The sequence below is a fragment of the Entelurus aequoreus genome, linkage group LG05 (assembly GCF_033978785.1).
Source record: "Entelurus aequoreus isolate RoL-2023_Sb linkage group LG05, RoL_Eaeq_v1.1, whole genome shotgun sequence".
Lineage (NCBI taxonomy): Eukaryota > Metazoa > Chordata > Actinopteri > Syngnathiformes > Syngnathidae > Entelurus > Entelurus aequoreus.
In genome coordinates this window covers 85,563,379-85,583,442 of record NC_084735.1, presented here as the reverse complement: position 1 = coordinate 85,583,442, position 20,064 = coordinate 85,563,379, and the positions used below count along the sequence as shown (strand labels likewise).

Below are 20,064 nucleotides of genomic sequence, written 5' to 3'. Positions count from 1 at the left end.
CTCCTGATGGCTGCTGGTTAGCGGCAGCTCCCGCCATCAGTGTGTGAATGTGTGTGTGAATGGGTGAATGTGGAAATACTGTCAAAGTGCTTTGAGTACCTTGAAGGTAGAAAAGCGCTATACAAGTATAACCCATTTATCATTTATTATATATATATATACACAGCGTGTATGTAAAGGATAGACAAATCCCACAATGGGGAAATGATGTGGTTGCAGTGTGTATTTGTACATACAGTAACAAAAGTCACATGTAAATATTGTGCAAAGTGTTGTTTATTCCAGCAATTAGATTTACGAAGTGAAACAAAGCTCATTTTGATGATTATGCTTTTCATCCAAATTACAACAAATGTCACTTTGCATGTAATGAGGTCACATCACAGTTTCGCATTTTTAAGTAAAATTGCTGACTAGCATGAACTTTTGCACCATATTCTATTTTTTGGAGTTTCACCTGTATATAAATATGAACAATGTGTGTGTATATATATATATACATCATATATGTGTGTGTGTGTATATACAGTATGTAGATGTAGTTTGTTGTGCACTACATACAGTATGTACAGTATGTATGCATTCAGGCGACAAGAACCACATTGTGGATGGCATCAAAAACACGTGTATTTAGTGACAGTCCCTCATATTGTGACGTCATACAACATTACAATCATATCCTATGTTTTGTAGCTAAAAAAATAATAATTTACTTCTCGTATCAAATTGCATGTTTAGTCATGGCAAGCAAATTCCAAACACCAGAAAACACATTTTCATTTTAAACACTTGTGACGTCATTCTCTTGGCGGACTGCAATTGGGCAGAATGAGTCAGATTTCCGGGTCACGTGATATTGCCGGATGTTGCCGCTGCGCAAGTCCACAATGCTAGGCGCACGGAGACCAAACACGGTGGACGGGCCTCGCGAATCCGTTTAAATGCTCCGTTTACCGCGCAGCTAGCGGCGAATGAGCGCCGTTGTCTTTTTTTTTTTGGTTCTGTAAGCCCGGTGAAGAAAGTTCCCGCTGCTCTCCCGGCGTCATGGGCGGTCCTCCCAGGCTGCTGCTGGCCGGCCTCATGGCGCTCTGCTCCGCCGCGGCGTCGGCTCAGGTGGATGGAGCTCCGCCCTCTAAAATAGGCAAGACAAAATATATATATTTTCAAATCTTTATTGGGGGTATTTTGTGTCTTGTAACGCAGTCCTTTTTGCGCCACGGACCGGTTTAATGTAGGCATTATTTTCAGGGAGCTGGCTTTCCACTTGTGAATGGGTGAGGGCGGACCTACGTCACTTCCGCCTACCAATCCCCTAGCAACCGGGAATTCGTTGAAAACAAAGCAGCTCACAGCGAACACAGCATTGACAGAAAAAGCATTTAACGAGCGTTGTGGCTTGGAAGTCGGCGTTAAATCCTTCATTTACGCATTTTTACTTATTCGCATATCGTGTGAAAAAACGAAAATGTATTATTTGCGTCAGACTCGTCTCAGTGAACTTAAAAGCTTCTCAGGCTTAGCTTAGCTTGCTAGTTAGCTTAGCCTGCGCGCTACTAAGAAAGAGACGCGGAAGTTATCAACAACAAGATCAAGTGTTAGTGTATAAAATATTGAGAGATTTGAGGGCTACATGTATTGAATGGCAACATGAAAATTATAGGGTTTATTGGTTTTTAAAAACCCAACTGTTAAGTGCAAATTTAAACGAAACCGGTTTTCGAAAATAGCTAGCTAGGCTATAGACTATATAGTATATACCGCATGTTATTTTTGTACAACAACTTCAGCTGTCGAACGTTATAAGGTACAAATTCAACAAGTACAACATTAGCACGGACGTATAGCCAAGTTGTGGTTAAGAAGGTGGATTTTTGTTCCTTATATTTACCAGAAACGAAGTGATCCGAACACACGACCCGGGACTTTGGGGGACTCCAGTGAGAACCGTCCTCGTTTTCCCGGTGTAAAGCTGCGAGCCATTTGTCTCGTCTCTGTGGGCTTTTATCACGCTTTGGCAGAACAAAATACAACCTTTGTTTTCCCTATTTCCAGTTGTGGTTAGCACGACCAAAAACAACACAGTTTTTCAGGCATTTTGGAGGCAGAATGACGGGTTTAACCAGCGTAGGTCGACAGGTTAAAGAGTAATGGCAACGGTTTGTTTTCAACGCCAGTCTGGTTGCTATGGCTCGAAGAACCCGTATGTAGCTCAGTTGCCCGGATGTCGGCCCTCACCCATAAGTGCATGAAAATTGCAAGTCACTATAAAGCTGAATTAGTGTTTCTTTGCAATAAGATGCAGATGGAAATCAGCCTTTGGCTACAATCTGTCACTTTTCTGTCTGATATGTTCATTAGTGTGCATTGTATCATGTCACATCCACTGTAATGATACCAAGTACAGGAGCGTTTCTAGTTGATACTACGATGATTACGTTGATTTTTTTTTTTTTTTTACCATGAATTGATTAACGTGGACCCCCGACTTAAACAAGTTGAAAAACTTATTCGGGTGTTACCATTTAGTGGGGGCGTAACAGCACACCATACTTGCCAACCTTGAGACCTCCGATATCGGGAGGTGGGAGGTAGGGGGGTTGGGGGCGTGGTTATTTACCGCTAGAATTCACCAACTCGAGTATTTCATATATATTTCATATATATATGAGTATATATATGTATATATATATATATATATATATATATATATATATATATATATATATATATATATATATATATATATATATATATATATATACATGTATGTATGAAATACTTGACTTTCAGTGAATTCTAGCTATATATATATACATATTTATTTTATTTACATAAAAGAAATACTTGAATCATCTATCCATTAGATGGCAGTATTGTCCTGTTTAACTTCTCTGTTCATGACTGAGAAATCATTTCGGCCACTGTGTTCAATGGAGAAGTCTGGGGCCGTACTTATCAAGCTTCTTAGAATTACTCCTAAGAAGTCTGCTAAGAGTTGACTTAAGAGTAAATAAATTCTTGGCTGAAAGCTGCACTTAAAAGTTAGTTATCAAGCGTCTTACTCCCACTTTCAGCGAAGTGTAGGACTGAATCTTAAGTGTCACACTCAGAGCTGAATTACGACATTACTATGTGCCGTAAACGGAATTTTAGGTGACGTCATTTCTGTGTCCATAGAAATGACCAATCACGGAAGGGAATCCGTTGTCTAAGAATAAAGAAATATCTTGGAAATATTTAAGTGGACAATGGGAGTGTATATTTTGACAATGAACTACAAAATAATACAAAACAAACTAGTCCCCGCCGGCACTCACGCTACCGCTCCCTCTCTTCTCTCGCCCACACACTCACTGACGTCACTCACCTCACGGCCACACACATACGCTACTGTCATAACATTTTATTTCCAATTCATTAATTAGGCAACTAATTTGAAACTGGTGTGGGTGGCTCTGTATATACTAGCCCACTGCAGACACATGCAGAAATCAACAAGGAATCGAAAAGTATTAAATCTGTGACAAAAATAATATCCGCTCTGTCTGAACGATACCGTTTGATCAGCTGCTCGTCATAAAAAAAAACCCAACATTGTTCCGTTCCCTGAACGTTGGCGCACGTCTCTCTCGCCTCAGTGCCATCCCCTGCTGGCAACTCCTAACCACTTAAGACACCTCTGAAGGTCTCTTAAATATCGTGGAGAGTAGGAGTGATTCTTAGACTTAAGAACGTTGATAAAAAGCTTTTATTCTTAAGTTTGAGAGTAGGACTAAATTTCGCAAATTCTCAGGACTTAAGTGTAAAATGGCACTCTAAGAAGCTTGATAAGTACGGCCCCTGTTCTACATATTTACAGGCAACATACACCTTCCCCTTCCAACTGTCCTGGATGAACTGAAATTCTTGTTTCCATTCGTTTTGGAACTTGCAAGCGTATTTATGTTGTGGGAAAGTGGACGTGAGAATAGGCTGTCCCCACTCAGTCTCAGGTCCGCATTGAGCTGGAGGGGGCGTGGCCTCCAGCTCCGGCTGAATACCGGGAGTTTGTCGGGAGAAGGGAGGTTGTCGGGAAAGGCGCTGAATAACGGGATTCTCCCGCTAAAAACGGGAGGGTTGGCAAGTATGGCGTAACGGTACACCATACTTGCCAACCTTGAGACCTCCGATATCGGGAGGTAGGGGGGCGTGGTTAAGAAGAGAGTATATTTACAGCTAGAATTCACCAAATCAAGTATTTCATATATATATATATATAATATATATGTATGAAATATTTGACTTTAAGTGAATTCTGGCTATATATATATATATATATTTTATTTTTTTATTTTTTATTTTATTTTATTATACATATAAATAAAATACTTGAATTTCAGTGTTCTGCAGGCTATCCAATAGATGGCAGTATTGTCCTGTTTAAGAGTGTCACAACATTGCTGTTTACTGCAGACGAACTGCTTTACGGTAGACTAAACGTGACGTGTGTTGTTGCGTGTTGTTACCGCGCTGGGAGGACGTCAATGAAACTGCCTAACAATAAACCCACATAAGAAAGCAAGAACTCTCTCTCCTTGTTGTGCACTCTACTCTCTAAAAGCCGTAGATGTTATGACGTCATTGGGCAGGCAAGCTGTTTATATTGTGGGAAAGCGGACGTGAGAACGGCTGTCGCCACTCAGGTCCGCATTGAGCTGGAGGGGGCGTGGCCTCCAGCTCCGGCTGAATACCGGGAGTTTGTCGGGAGAAGGGAGGTTGTCGGGAGAGGCGCTGAATACCGGGATTCTCCCGCTAAAAACGGGAGGGTTGGCAAGTATGCGGTACACAAAAATTCCGGTTCGGTACGTACCTCGGTTTGGAGGTCACGGTTCGGTTCATTTTCGGTACAGTAAGAAAACAACAAAATATCATTTTTGGGGGTATTTGTTTACCAAATTTGCAAAATCTTCCACCAAAAATATTTTTCTTAGTGGAATATTTGATGTGAAGTAATGGGAACCTTGGATAGGTCAATAATTCATAATAACATTGATTTTGATTCCAGTGTTTCACACACATTCATTTATTTGTGGCGGCCCGCCACGAAAGAATTACGTCCGCCACAAATTTAAAAAAAATAAAATATATATATATTTTTTTGTCCTCTCCAGCTTCTCAGGCAAATCATATAGTTGATGTAGATGCCCATATAGGCTGTTCAGATTTACTTTACAAAAGAGAAGTGTAGGATACTTCTCTTGTTGCCTTATTTGTATTTGACTTTATTAAATGTATTTATATTAGAAACACAACATGTGTATATAACAAAGGGTGCAAAGTCTGCAGGCAGTAGGAAACACATGGTTAAGTGGAGGGAGTAAAACTGATGGCAGTCTAAAGTTCAAGATTTTTGGAGCTCTTTGTTCAGTGGATCAGATGTTTGATGAAGCTCTGTGTCTATCTACCACCACTACTGTTTTCTGTTTATTTGTTACTGACTGCCTCTGTTTCACTTTATGTTGCTGGTAAATAATATGGTTGTAGTAGTAGGCTAAAGTTAAATTAGTTAGTATGCACTAATTAAAGGGGCAGAGCTTTATGAGACATTTTAGCTTTTATATTTTATAAGATGTATTTTTTGTAAGAACCACAATTAATAAATATATTTCAGTGAATAACTTATTGTTCAAATCTGTATATAAGTATGTACATAAAGTGTTGTAATTATATTGTAAAATGGATGGATGGATGGACGTTTAAAATAAAACTGTTAGTATTAATTAGTAAGTATACATTTTTTGAGCTTTTAGAGTAAATTATACAAATTACTCGACGACGTCATGGTGACCACGCCCATAGCCACGCCAATATTTTACTGGCAACTAAGCTGCCGGTTTTTTTTCTGTAAAAAACTGTGGTAAAATCGGCAGATTTTTTTTACTCTTTACTGAAAAAAAAAAAGTAAAATATTTTAATTCATAGGCAAATTCGTTAATTATTTACTGTTACAAGCGGCCCTCTAAAGGCAGCCATGACTGCGGTGTGGCCCTCAATGAAAAGAAGTTTGACACACCTGGTCTGGTGGGACAGGCCAAAGTTAAGTTAGGGTTAGGGTTATGGTTAGGGTCATTTTATATGGCCCGCAAAAGCCTGGAAATAATATGTTTCAATAAAATACCTTATATTTTCTGTGTCTACTTTCTTATTTTCTTACTAAAGGTATTAGGTTTTTTTCCTAGTTTGACAGGGGAAAAAAATAGTGTCCAATATTGCAAGAAATATTATATTATCTAACTTTGTTGGTCAAAATCCAAATAAATACTTAAATATCTGCTTAACTTATGATTTCGAAGCACGTTATCCATCAAATTGTACACTATTAAAATGACAAATAGATTTTACTGTAAAATGTAGGGAGTTTTTTTTACAGCATATTACTGTAAGTTGGGGGAAAAAAACGACCAATGTTTGTTTTTTTACAGTAAAATTCTGTCGACTGAGCTGTCAGTTTAAAAAACATTTTTTATGTAAAATCCACGGTTGATGGTTTTATGGTACCACATTTTATTATGGTAAAAAACTGGCATCTGAATTGCCAAAATACATTTAAAGAGTGGTACTGTATTTCTATTTACGGTCATATGTTGTAAAAAAAAAAAAAAATCACCATATATTTTACAGTATAATATTTTACTGGCAACTAAGCTTCCGTTTTTTTTTCTGTAAAAAACTGTGGTAAAATCGGCAGATTTTTTTTACTCTTTACTGGGAAAAAAAAGTAAAATATTTTAATTCATAGGCAAATTCGTTAATTATTTACTGTTACAAGCGGCCCTCTAAAGGCAGCCATGACTGCGGTGTGGCCCTCAATGAAAACAAGTTTGACACACCTGGTCTGGTGGGACAGGCCAAAGTTAAGTTAGGGTTAGGTTTAGGTTTAGGGTTAGGGTTATGGTTAGGGTCATCTTATATGGCCCGCAAAAGCCTGGAAATAATATGTTTCAATAAAATACCTTATATTTTCTGTGTCTACTTTCTTATTTTCTTAGTAAAGGTATTAGGGTTTTTTTCGTAGTTTGACAGGGGAAAAAATAGTGTCCAATATTGCAAGAAATATTATATTATCTAACTTTGTTGGTCAAAATCCAAATAAATACTTAAATATCTGCTTAACTTACGATTTCGAAGCACGTTATCCATCAAATTGTACACTATTAAAATGACAAATAGATTTTACTGTAAAATTTAGGGAGTTTTTTTTACAGCATATTACTGTAAATTGGGGGAAAAAAACGACCAATGTTTGTTTTTTACAGTAAAATTCTGTCGACTGAGCTGTCAGTTTAAAAAAAAAAAATGTATGTAAAATCCACGGTTGATGGTTTTATGGTACCACATTTTATTATGGTAAAAAACTGGCATCTGAATTGCCAAAATACATTTAAAGAGTGGTACTGTATTTCTATTTACGGTAATATGTTGTAAAAAATTAAAAAAAATCACCATATATTTTACAGTACAATATTTTACTAGCAACTAAGCTGCCGGTTTTTTTTCTGTAAAAAACTGTGGTAAAATCGGCAGATTTTTTTTTACTCTTTACTGAAAAAAAAAAAAGTAAAATATTTTAATTCATAGGCAAATTCGTTAATTATTTACTGTTACAAGCGGCCCTCTAAAGGCAGCCATGACTGCGGTGTGGCCCTCAATGAAAACAAGTTTGACACACCTGGTCTGGTGGGACAGGCTAAAGTTAAGTCGGAGAAAATGCAGTCCTTTTATAAATGATTTAATGTTTCTCTCCGGCCCGGTAGAAATGCGTCACGGACCGTTACTGGTCCCCAGACCGGTGGTTGGGGACCACTGCTAACTAATGGAAAGAAACCAGAATTAGAAATGAATGACATAAGTATTTTACGCTATACAACAGGGGTGGGCAATTAATTTTCACCAGGGGCCGCATAAGCAACCCGAGCACTGGAGGGCCACACGACAATATTTCAATCAAATTTTGCTCAATATTATTTTTGATATACCGTAAGTCGTAAGATATAATAATGATGATAATAATAATAATAATAATAATTTAATTTATTATTATTATTATTATTATTATTATTATTTTTTTTTTTTTCATAAAGAAATACAATCATGTGTGCTTACGGACTGTATACCTGCAGACTGTATTGATCTATATTGACATACACATACACAATATGTATATATAGTGTTTTTATGTTGATTCAATTTAAAAAAAAAAAAAAAAATTTAATTTTTTTTTTTTTTTTTTTTTTTTTTTTTAATTTCTTGCGCGGCCCGGTACCAATCGGTCCGCGGACCGGTACCAGGCCGCAGCCCGGTGGTTGGGGACCACTGTGCTATACAACGTACATTAATGTGTTCGTTGATGATTCCATTTGGCTCCAGCGGTGGTGGGGGCCGGCATCGGGGGCAGCGCCACCGCCCATTTCCTGCGTCAGCACTTTGGCCCCGAGGTGCAAGTGGACGTGTACGAGAAGGGCGAGGTCGGAGGTCGCCTGGCCACGGTCACGGTCAACCACAACGACTACGAGTCGGGAGGTTCCATCATTCACTCGCTCAACCTCCACATGCAGGACTTTGTCAAGCAGCTGGGTGAGCTCACGTGCACGTGCACGTGCGCACACACACACACAGGTGGTGACACGCACGCGTGCACGTTTCTCGTCTTTGCTCCCCTCCAGGCCTGAAGTACCGCCGCAGCGTGGCGGGGAAGACGGCGGTGTTCAACAGCGAGGAGGTGATCCTGGAGGAGACCGACTGGTACCTGCTGGACCTCTCCCGCTTGTGGTGGCGCTACGGCATCAGCTTCATCCGCCTGCAGATGTGGGTGGAGGAGATCATGGAGAAGTTCATGAGGTGCGTCCGCGCACGTGGCGCCCCTCGCCAGAACGATGGTGCTGAGCGTGTGCGCCTTGCAGGATCTACAAGTACCAGGCCCACGGCTACGCCTTCAGCTCTGTGGAGGAGCTCCTGGACTCTCTGGGGGGGAGTGGCTTCATCAACATGACGCGCAAGCCGCTCTCCGATTCGCTGCTGGAGCTGGGCGTGTCTCAGCGCTTCATCGACGAGGTCATCGCGCCCATCATGAGGGTCAACTATTGCCAGAATGTCAGCATTCCCGCCTTCGTAGGTCAGAGGAGCGTTTTCCGATTGGTCCGGCGTGCTCGGCGCTGCGTAACGAGCGCTCGTGTTTGCTGCAGGCGCCGTGTCCTTGGCGAGCGCTCAGAACAACCTGTGGGCGGTGGAGGGCGGGAACAAGCTGGTGTGTTCGGGCCTTCTGAGGATGGCCAACGCCAACCTGCTGTCAGCGCACGTCACGTCTGTGGAGCCGCTGCACTCTGGTACGAACTTTGACCTTGCTCAGCTTCCTTTGTCCATTTCAACTTCCTGTCATTGTGTTATTGTGATGTCATTGTGACATTAACTTCCTGTCACTGGGAAGTCAACTTTGTCTTACTGTGACGTTAACTTTCTGTTATTGTGACGTCAACTTCCTGTTATTGTGACGTCAACTTCCTGTTATTGTGGCATCAACTACCTGTCACTGTAGCGTCAACTTCCTGTCATTGTGACATCAACTATCTAACTTTCTGTGCCTGTGAAGTCACCTTCCTGTGCCTGTGAAGTCAACTTCCTGTGCCTGTGAAGTCAACTTCCTGTGCCTGTGAAGTCACCTTCCTGTGCCTGTGAAGCTAACTTCCTGTGCCTGTGAAGTCACCTTCCTGTGCCTGTGAAGCTAACTTCCTGTGCCTGTGAAGTCAACTTCCTGTGCCTGTGAAGTCACCTTCCTGTGCCTGTGAAGCTAACTTCCTGTGCCTGTGAAGTCAACTTCCTGTGCCTGTGAAGCTAACTTCCTGTGCCTGTGTAGCTAACTTCCTGTGCCTGTGTAGCTAACTTCCTGTGCCTGTGAAGTCAACTTCCTGTGCCTGTGAAGCTAACTTCCTGTGCCTGTGAAGCTAACTTCCTGTGCCTGTGAAGCTAACTTCCTGTGCCTGTGAAGCTAACTTCCTGTGCCTGTGAAGTCAACTTCCTGTGCCTGTGAAGTCAACTTCCTGTGCCTGTGAAGTCACCTTCCTGTGCCTGTGAAGTCAACTTCCTGTGCCTGTGAAGTCAACCTCCTGTGCCTGTGAAGCTAACCTCCTGTGCCTGTGAAGTCAACTTCCTGTGAAGCTAACTTCCTGTGCCTGTGAAGTCAACTTCCTGTGCCTTTGAAGTCAACTGCCTGTGAAGTCAGCTTCCTGTCCCTGTGCAGTCAACTTCCTGTGTGCCAATGACATTAACTTCCTGTCATTGCGTTGTCAACATCCTGTCCCTGTGAAGTCAACTTCCTGTGCCTGTAAGGTCAACTTCCTTTGCCTGTGAAGTCAACTTCCTGTGCCTCTGAAGTCAACTTCCTGTGTGCTAATGACATTAACTTCCTGTCCCTGTGACATTAACTTCCTGTCATTGCGTTGTCAACATCCTGTCCCTGTGAAGTCAACTTCCTGTGCCTGTAAGGTCAACTTCCTCTCATTGCGTTGTCAACTTAATTTGCCTGTGAAGTCAACTTCCTGTCATTGCGTTGTCAACTTCCTGTCATTGCATTGTCAACTTCCTGTCCCTGTGAAGTCACCTCCCTCGTGGCCATCAGCGCTCACATCAGCTGTAATGTCCACCTTTGCCCAGCAGGGGACACCCTTCAGTACCGACTGAGCTTCACAGGGGCGGGGGAGACCAGGTCGGAGTTGTACGACATCGTTGTCCTGGCGACGCCGCTCCAGGACAGCGTGGGCTCGGGGATTTCTTTCCGAGGCTTCGCGCAACCGATGGATCAGCCGGCGGGCGACTATCACAGCACGGTGGCCACCGTCGTCCACGGTTACCTCAACACTTCACTCTTTGGCTTCCCGGACCCCCGCCTCTTCCCCTACGCCTGCGTCCTGACCACGGAGGCACCCGGCCTGTTCTTCAACAGCGTGGCCAGCGTCTGTCCCGTCAACATCTCGCTGGGCTTCAGGCGGAAACAAGCGCAAGAGGCGGGCGTCTATAAAGTCTTTTCCCTGCAGCCGCTGACCAAAGCTCAGCTGAAGACGCTCTTCAGGTGAGTGTCCTCCACGCTGGTGGCAGCACGCCGTGCTAACGCCGTGCTAACGCCGCCGCTGGTCCTCAGGTCCTACTACTCGGTGCAGGTGACGGAGTGGCAGGCGTACCCTCGCTACGGCAGCAGCCCCTCCCTGCCCCCCGTGGAACTGCAGCCCAACCTCTACTACCTCAATGGCATCGAGTGGGTCGGCAGCGCCATGGAGATGAGCTCGGTGGCGGCCAAGAACATCGCTCTGCTGGCGTACCACCGCTGGAACCGACAAGCCGACATGGTGGACCAGAAGGACCTCATGCACAGCGTCAAGACTGAACTTTGACCTCCAGCAGGACACTTTGCAAAACTCCATCAAGGAGGTACAGAAGTGATATTCCAGTAATCCAATACTCCAGTAATCTATTACTCCAGTAGTCCATTACTTGAGTGGTTTATTGCCCCAGTAATCTCTTACTCCAGTAGTCCAATACTCCAGTAATCCATTACTTGAGTGGTTTATTGCCCCAGTAATCTATTACTCCAGTAGTCCAATTACTTGAGTGGTTTATTGCCTCAGTAATCTATTACTCCAGTAGTCAAAAACTCCAGTGATCCATTTTTCTACTGGTCCATTACTCGAGTAGTTTATTATTTCAGTATTCCATTACACGAGTGGTCCATTACTTCAGTACTCTAGTAGTTTATTATTTCAGTATTCCATTACACGAGTGGTCCATTACTTCAGTAGTCTATTACTCTAGTAGTTTATTATTTCAGTATTCCATTACACGAGTGGTCCATTACTTCAGTAGTCTATTACTCTAGTAGTTTATTATTTCAGTATTCCATTACACGAGTGGTCCATTACTTCAGTAGTCTATTACTCTTATAGATTATTATTTCAGTATTCCATTACACGAGTGGTCCATTACTTCAGTAGTCTATTACTCTAGTAGTTTATTATATCAGTATTCCATTACACGAGTGGTCCATTACTTCAGTACTCTAGTAGTTTATTATTTCAGTATTCCATTACATGAGTGGTCCATTACTACAGTAGTCTATTACTCTAGTAGATTATTATTTCAGTATTCCATTACACGAGTGGTCCATTACTATAGTAGTCTATTACTCTAGTAGTTTATTATTTCAGTATTCCATTACATGAGTGGTCCATTACTTCAGTAGTCCGTTACTGCAGTGCTCCAGTATGTCAATAGTTCATTACTCAAGTAATCCATTACTCCTTAATGGTTCATTACTCCAAAATTACATTACTATAGTAGTCCATTACTCCAGTGCTCTGTTAGTCTATAACTTTAGTATTCTATTACTCCAGTGATCCCCTGTACCAGTAGTTCAATACTCCAGTAATCCATTACTATAGTAGTCCATTACGCCTGTCCTCACGTCCGCTTTTCATCCATACCAACAGCCATACAAGTCACACTGAGGATGGTCGCATAAACAACTTTAACACTGTTACAAATATGCGCCACACTGTGAATCCACACCAAACAAGAATGACCAACACATTTCGGGAGAACATCCGCACCGTAACACAACATAAACACAACACAACAAATACCCAGAAACCCCTTGCAGCACTAACTCTTCCGGGACGCTACAATATACACCCCCCCCCGCTACCACCAAACCCCGCCCACCTGAGCCCCGACATTAACGATCTAGCATCCCAGAAAAGATGGCAGGTATCTGGTTTGGGCACATCAGATTAGATTAGATTAGATTAGATTTAAAGTCCTGAATGGTTGGTTTATTCATTGTTATTTTATTTTCAAATGTATTAGCCTGTGGAAAAAGTTAATGTTGATATTTACCTCAGAAGGCTGCAAATAGAAAAGAGGCATTCCATTTTTTTATTAAAATGTTATTTAATAGACCATTGATGTTTTTTCGTTTGTTTTTTGAAAGTTGATTTTGCACTATTAAGTTATATAAGCGTTGCTTGTTCCATATTCAGTGTTAAAGCAAATCAGTGTAGCAAACTGACAGTGTTTCCCACACATTCATTTATTTGTGGCGGCCCGCCACGAAAGAATTACGTCCAACACAAATAAAAAAAATAAAAAAAATTTTTTATTTTATTTTATTTTTATTTTTTTTGGGTCCTGTCCAGCTTCTCAGGCAAATCATATAGTTCAGTGGTCCCCAACCACCGGGCCGCGGACCGATTGGTACCGGGCCGCGCAATAAATTTTATTTAAAAAAAAACAAAACTTTTTTTTATTTTTTTATTTATTTTTTTAATTAAATCAACATAAAAAACACAATATATACATTATATATCAATATAGAGCAATACAGTCTGCAGGGATACAGTCCGTAAGCACACATGATTGTATTTCTTTATGAAAAAAATAAAATAAAAAAAATAAATCCCCCCCCCCCCCCCGGTCCGTGGGACAAATTTTCAAGCGTTGACCGGTCCCCAGCTACAAAAAGGTTGGGGACCACTGATATAGTTGATGTAGATGCCCGTATCGGCTGTTCAGATTTACTTTACAAAAGAGAAGTGTAGGATACTTCTCTTGTTGCCTTATTTGTATTTGACCACTACTGTTTTCTGTTTATTTGTTACTGACTGTGGCAGGACACCTCTGCCTCTGTTTCACTTTATGTTGCTGGTAAATAATATGGTTGTAGTAGTAGGCTAAAGTTAAATTATTTAGTATGCACTAATTAAAGGGGCAGAGCTTTAAGAGACATTTTAGCTTTTATATTTTATAAGATATATTTTTTGTAAGAACCACAATTAATAAATATGTTTCAGTGAATAACTTATTGTTCAAATCTGTATATAAATATGTACATAAAGTGTTGTAATTATATTGTAAAATGGATGGATGGATGGACGTTTAAAACAAAACTGTTATTATTAATTAGTAAGTATACATTTTTTTAGCCTTTTTTAGAGAAAATCATATCATTGTAGTAAATTACTACATTATTACTCGATGACGTCATGGTGACCACGCCCATAGCCACGCCCCCACCGCCACAGGTATCTTGGCAGTTTATGGGAAACACTGACTGAGCAATAATGAACGTTTTATTCATGCACTTTCTCTTGCTACTTCGAGGCTCGAATGTTTGATTCATTCATTATTGTTATTTTATTTTCAAATTTATTATTAGCCTGTGGAAAAAGTTTATGTTGATATTTACCTCAGAAGGCTGCAAATAGAAAAGAGGCATTCCATTTTTATTTAAATTTGATTTGATATGCCATTGATGTTTTTTAATTATTATTAGGGCCCGCACGGCCCATTGTCAAAGGAATCCCAAAGGGAGTCCTTTTGCAATGGGACAAAAGGACCTATTGAATTTGTAAGGTTTTATTAGGGTCCGCATGTACCCTGTATAATTAGGGTCCGCATGTACACTGTATAATTATTATTATTCTTTCTTTCTTTCTTATTATTCTTCCGCAGCTTTGCACACTACTTTGCCCCCCTTAACACGCTTCAAAACTCACCAAATTTTACACACACATCAAAAAACGCGAACAAAACTCTTTAGTGGAAAAACCAAACCCCAAAACTCAAAATTGCGCTCTAGCGCCCCCTAGGAAAAAAACACAGACACAACTTCCTCTAACTCCCAGTACGAATATCGTAGAGACATGCAACAAAAACCTCTATGTAGGTCTGACTTAGAGCTCGATTTCATACACTCACATCCTTCAGCAAAAATCAACAGGAAGTTGGCAATCACCCCTTCAAAACAAAAGTTTCATAAAAACACTCATTTTTGCCTCTTTGAGCTGTAATTTGACCCCCTTAAAATACTTCAAAACTCACCAAACTTTTTACACACATCAGGACTGGCGCAAATTGCGATCTAATAAAAAAAAACGAACCCCAAAACTCAAAATTGCGCTCTAGCGCCCCCTAGGAATAAAACACAGACAAAACTGCTCTTCGGAGGAAAACACAGACAAAACTGCTTGTAACTTCCGGTAGGAACGTCTTAGAGACATGAAACAAAAAAAAACATTTTTTTTTTTCTTTTTTCCCCATAAATAAATACAATCATGTGTGCTTACGGACTGTATCCCTGCAGACTGTATTGATCTATATTGATATATAATGTATATATTGTGTTTTTAATGCTGATTTCATAATTTAAAAAAAAAATTTTTTTTTAATTTCTTGTGCGGCCCGGTACCAATCGGTCCGCGGACCGGTACCACTGGTTTAATACACCAGTAATCCATTATTTTGGCAGTCCATTACTCCATTTCCCCAGTGGTTTATTACACCAGTAACCCATTACTATAGTAGTCCAGTGGTCCATTTCGGCATTACTCCAGTGGTCTATTACTCCAGTAGTCCATTACCCCAGTGGTCCATTACGTTAGTATTCTATTACTCCAGAGGTCCACTCTACTAGTAGTTCATTACTCCAGTAATCTATTACCTCAGTAGTCCATAACTCCAGTGTTTAATTTCTGCAGTAGGTCATTACTCTCTAATCCCATTGATGCAGTGGTCCATTACTTGAGTATTCCATTACTATAGTAGTCCATTACTCACGTGTTGAGAAGTGAGGACAGAGCTGAAGTCATATTAAGTTAAAAAAAAAAAAAAAAAAAAGTATATAATATATTTAAATGTAAATTGACAACAATATTCGAACAGAAAGCATGAATGTTCTGTAGTTTTGGCTTGCTTGCTAAAGTTACACCTCTGTAATAGATTACTTTGAACGACTGCAACATGGACTAGTAATAGATTACAGATGTGCAATGAAGGTCTTAATTGTTTAATTTTGTCATGTTTTTCCGTCGCCATGTGTGTTTATTTATGCAAATGAGGCCAAGTGGAGTGGATGACATTTTGTAAGTGACGCAATGATCCATGTGATGATTGATGCACATCATGTTTGCAAATGTAACTGATTATCTTCGCGCAACAATGAAAAATGATTCCTGAATTTGGTTTTACTTCCTGTTTGTGTTTCCTAGGCACACTCTCCGGGAGATAGTAAAAATAAAAAATAAAAAGATTAGTGCCGGAGGACATTAAAACCTTGAAAATGTTACATTATGGGGAGCCTTTAATGCTAGCGTGGCTAAAGCAGGGATGCCCGTAGCTAGTTTTTTAACACAGTCATTAGCATTCTAATATTAGCATGCTAGCTTTTTTGTTAATTTTGCAGGTACATTCCTCAGTGTCAAATTTATTGTTACTCGACAAATGAAACCTGTTAGCATGTTAACGTTAGTATGCTAGCTTTTTTTTTTGTAGGTATACACTTCAGTCATGTTTTGGTACTTGATGCATGCTAACAGTAGCAGGCTAACATTTTAAACGAATTACACACATTAGAGTAATATATGTTGGTACTTGACGCAGGTTACAGTTAAAAAAAGATAACTTTAGCATGTTAGCTTTTTTTGGGCCAATTTAGCAGTGTCCTATATTTTTGTATTTCACTAATGCTAATTGTAAGCTTGTTATTGATAGCATGTTAGCATAATACTGTTAGCGTGTTAGCTTTTTTGTTAATTTTGCAGGTTCATTCCTCAGTGTCAAATATTTTGTTACTCGACAAATGAAACCTGTTAGCATGTTAACGTTCGTATGCTAGCTTTTTTTGTAGCTAATTTTGTAGGTATACACTTAAGTCCTGTTTTGGTATTTGATGCATGCTAACGTTAGCAGGCTAACATTTTAAACGTGTTACACACCTTGGAGTAATATATGTTGTACTTGACGCAGGTTAGGTTAGCATTTAAGCATGCTAACATTAGCATGTTAGCTTTTTTTTAAGCCAATTTAGCAGGTAGACACCTCGGTGTCATATATTTGTGTATTTCACTAATGCTAACTGTAAGCTTGATGTTGCTATCGTGTTAGCATGGTAGCTTTTTTTCCAGGTCATTTTGTTTATATTTTTTTATTCTTGAAGCGATCTGGCCAGATCAATAATTAATAAAAAAACATTGATTTTGATTCTTTCTTTTTTTTTTAACAGTTACAGTTAACAAGGTCCCACAAAATATCATGGGGTGTTAAACATAAGTTACTTTTTTTTTTTTTACTTTCAACACTTAAGTCTCTGTGTAGATCAACTTCAAATGTATCCGTCAATTTTAAATGTTTATAGTTGTTCTTTTGATTTGTTTGTTTTATGCCTTTTTTGTCATGGAAAACTTCGTTTTTTTTATGGCAAACGCACAAAACGTGTAATATTTTCCCCAAAAATATTTCAAAATTGAATATTTGATGTAAAGTAATTAGAGCTTTGAATAGGTCAATAATTCATAACAACTTTGATTTGGAATTACTACGATTTTTTTTCAACAATAACAGTTTTAAAGAAAAATTGTTTTATTATTTTTTTAATTTAAAAAAAAAAAAATTGTTTTATTAGTGATCTTTTCTTGCAATTATTATTATTATTTTTTAAATAGTATGTGTTAAAAAATTGGCTGTGGGCCGTTAAATTTCTACTCACAGCCAACGATTTGCAAGTAAAAAAAACCTTTGTTTTAATTTTTAATTTTTTAATTTTTTTTTATTGACTTCCAGCATCAGACATTCCTATCCATTACATCATATTCACACACATCATCTGTTGTCTGCCCTAAATGTCCAAATATTTTTTGTTTATATCCCAACCATACCACCTACCCCACCCTCCCCCAAAAAAGACAGAAACAGCAAAAAAAAACAACAAAGAAGTATCTACAAATACATCAATTAAATAAACAAAAAAAAGAAATAATACATTAATAATAATAATAATCAGAAATAAAATAGAAATATATAAACAGATATATATATATATATATATATATATATATATATATATATATATATATATATATATATATATATATATATATATATATATAAATATTTATATATATATACATACATACATAAATATACACATATATAGGGAGTAATCTTTATTTTTTTATTTTTTTAAGCAGTACAATCACTAATTTGAAAAATTAATTTAAAAAAAAAATGTTTAAATAAAAAAAAATGTATTTGAAAAGCAGTAGAAAATTGATGGATGAATGGAAAAATTTTCTTTAATTAAAAAAATTAATAAAAAAAACCTAAAACGTTTATCTGCGCATTGTGCCGTCCGCCAAAAATAGCAATGAAGAAAAAGCAGGGTGGGTGGGGAGTAAAATGGCGGACAGAAGAGAGGGGAAACGTACAGGTTAAGCTTCTTACCCCTCTCTCCATTTTCCTCCCCACTCTGCTTCTTCTTCTTTGTTATTTTCGGCGGACGGCACAATGCGCAAATAGCAGTAGCTCATTTTATTAACTGAAGACAATTGTTTGTTTTTTCCACTTGCGAATAAATGTTTTACTTGCAAAAAATTGTTTTATACCTGTAAATTGTTTCTTTATTTGCAGGAAATTGCTTCTCTTACTTGTGAATCGTTGTTTAATTGAGTACAATTTTTGTTATACTTGTGAATGTTTTTATGGGTTATACTTGTGTAGTGCTTTTCTACCTTCAAAGTACTCAAAGCGCTTTAAGTTCAAGTTAAAGTACCAATAATAGTCACACACACACTAGGTGTGGCGAAATTATTCTCTGCATTTGACCCATCACCCTTGATCACACCCTGGGAGGTGAGGGGAGCAGCGAGCAGCAGCGGTGCCGCGCCCGGGAATCATTTTTGGTGATTTAACCCCCAATTCCAACCCTTGATGCTGAGTGCCAAGCAGGGAGGTAATGGCTCCCATTTTTATAGTCTTTGGTATGACTCGGCCGGGGTTTGAACTCACAACCTATTTCCACATTCACACACTGATGGCGGGAGCTGCCATGCAAGGCGCTAACCACGACCCATCAGGAGCAAGGGTGAAGTGTTTTGCTCAAGGAAACAACGGACGTGACAAGGTTGGTAGAAGGTGGGGATTGAACCAGGAACCCTCAGGTTGCTGGCACGGCCACTCTCCCAACCGCCCCATCACTTTATTGCAGAAAATGTTTTTTATACTTGCAAATTGTTTTCCTGATTACAGAAATTGTTTTTTTTGTTTTACTTGCGAATCGTTTTCTTAATTGAAGAAAACTGTTTGCATACTTGCAAATTTATTTTTGTACTTGTAAAAAATGGTTTTATACCTGCGAATTGTTTTCTTAATTTAATAAAATAGTTGTTTCTTTTTACTTGCAAATCGTTTTTAATTGAAGAAAATTGTTTTTCTTTTTGTTTTGTTTTTTACTTGCGAATCGTTTTCCTGATTAAAGAAAATTGTTTTTTTTTGTTTTACTTGCGAATCGTTTTCTTAATTGAAGAAAACTGTTTGCGTACTTGCATTTTTTTTACTTGTAAAAAATTGTTTTATACCTGCGAATTGTTTTCTTAATTTAATAAAATAGTTGTTTCTTTTTACTTGCGAATCGTTTTTATTAGAAGAAAATGTATTTTTTTTAACTTGCGAATTGTTTTCTTAATTGAACAAAATAGTTTTGTTTTTTTTACTTGCGAATTTATTTTAATTGAAATTTTTTTTTTTTTTTTTTTTTTTACTTGCGAATCGTTTTCTTAATTAAAGAAAATTGTTTGCATAATTGCAAATGTTTTTTTTACTTGCATAAATTTGTTTTTATACTTGCAAATCATTTTCTTGACGGAAGAAAATTGTTATAATACTTGTACATTGTTTTTTTTAAATTGATTTTCTTACTTGTGAATCGTTTTTTAATTGCATACAATTATTGTCGTACTTGTAAATTGTTTTATTTAACTGCAGAAAATTGTTTTTATACTTGCGAATTTTTTTCTGATTAAAGAAAAAAATTTTTTTTTTTTTACTTGCGAATCGTTTTCTTAATTGAAGAATTTTTTTTTTTACTTGCGAATTGATTTTAATTGAACACAATTTTTTTTTTTTTTTCTTGCGAATCGTTTTCTTAATTAAAGAAAATTGTTCGCATACTTGCAAATTATAATTTTTTTACTTTCAGAATTTTACTGTGAA

The 20,064-nt window shown here is 38.5% G+C and overlaps 1 protein-coding gene across 2 annotated transcripts; it reads left to right on the top strand.

Annotated features, from left to right (window-relative positions):
- The first annotated feature begins 883 nt into the window (after positions 1-883).
- Positions 884-13,277, top strand: LOC133651182 (prenylcysteine oxidase-like). 2 transcript variants are annotated; one of them, XM_062049176.1, is made up of 7 exons: positions 884-1,141; positions 8,407-8,613; positions 8,703-8,877; positions 8,940-9,151; positions 9,222-9,362; positions 10,690-11,101; positions 11,171-13,277. In XM_062049176.1, the coding sequence occupies exons 1-7, from the start codon at positions 1,045-1,047 to the stop codon at positions 11,418-11,420; spliced, it is 1,494 nt and encodes a 497-aa protein (XP_061905160.1). In that variant the 5' UTR covers positions 884-1,044; the 3' UTR covers positions 11,421-13,277. The 2 variants fall into 2 exon arrangements, with proteins under 2 accessions (XP_061905160.1, XP_061905159.1); XM_062049175.1 differs by having other exon boundaries at positions 10,687-11,101.
- The last annotated feature ends 6,787 nt before the right edge of the window (positions 13,278-20,064 follow it).

Bases quoted from the DNA above. Each gene is read 5' to 3' on its own strand.
- LOC133651182 (XM_062049175.1), top strand. From the start codon at position 1,045: ATGGGCGGTCCTCCCAGGCTGCTGCTGGCCGGCCTCATGGCGCTCTGC. The intron at 8,614-8,702 runs GTGAGCTCACGT...GCTCCCCTCCAG, and splicing joins GGACTTTGTCAAGCAGCTGG to GCCTGAAGTACCGCCGCAGC. The intron at 9,152-9,221 runs GTCAGAGGAGCG...TGTTTGCTGCAG, and splicing joins CAGCATTCCCGCCTTCGTAG to GCGCCGTGTCCTTGGCGAGC.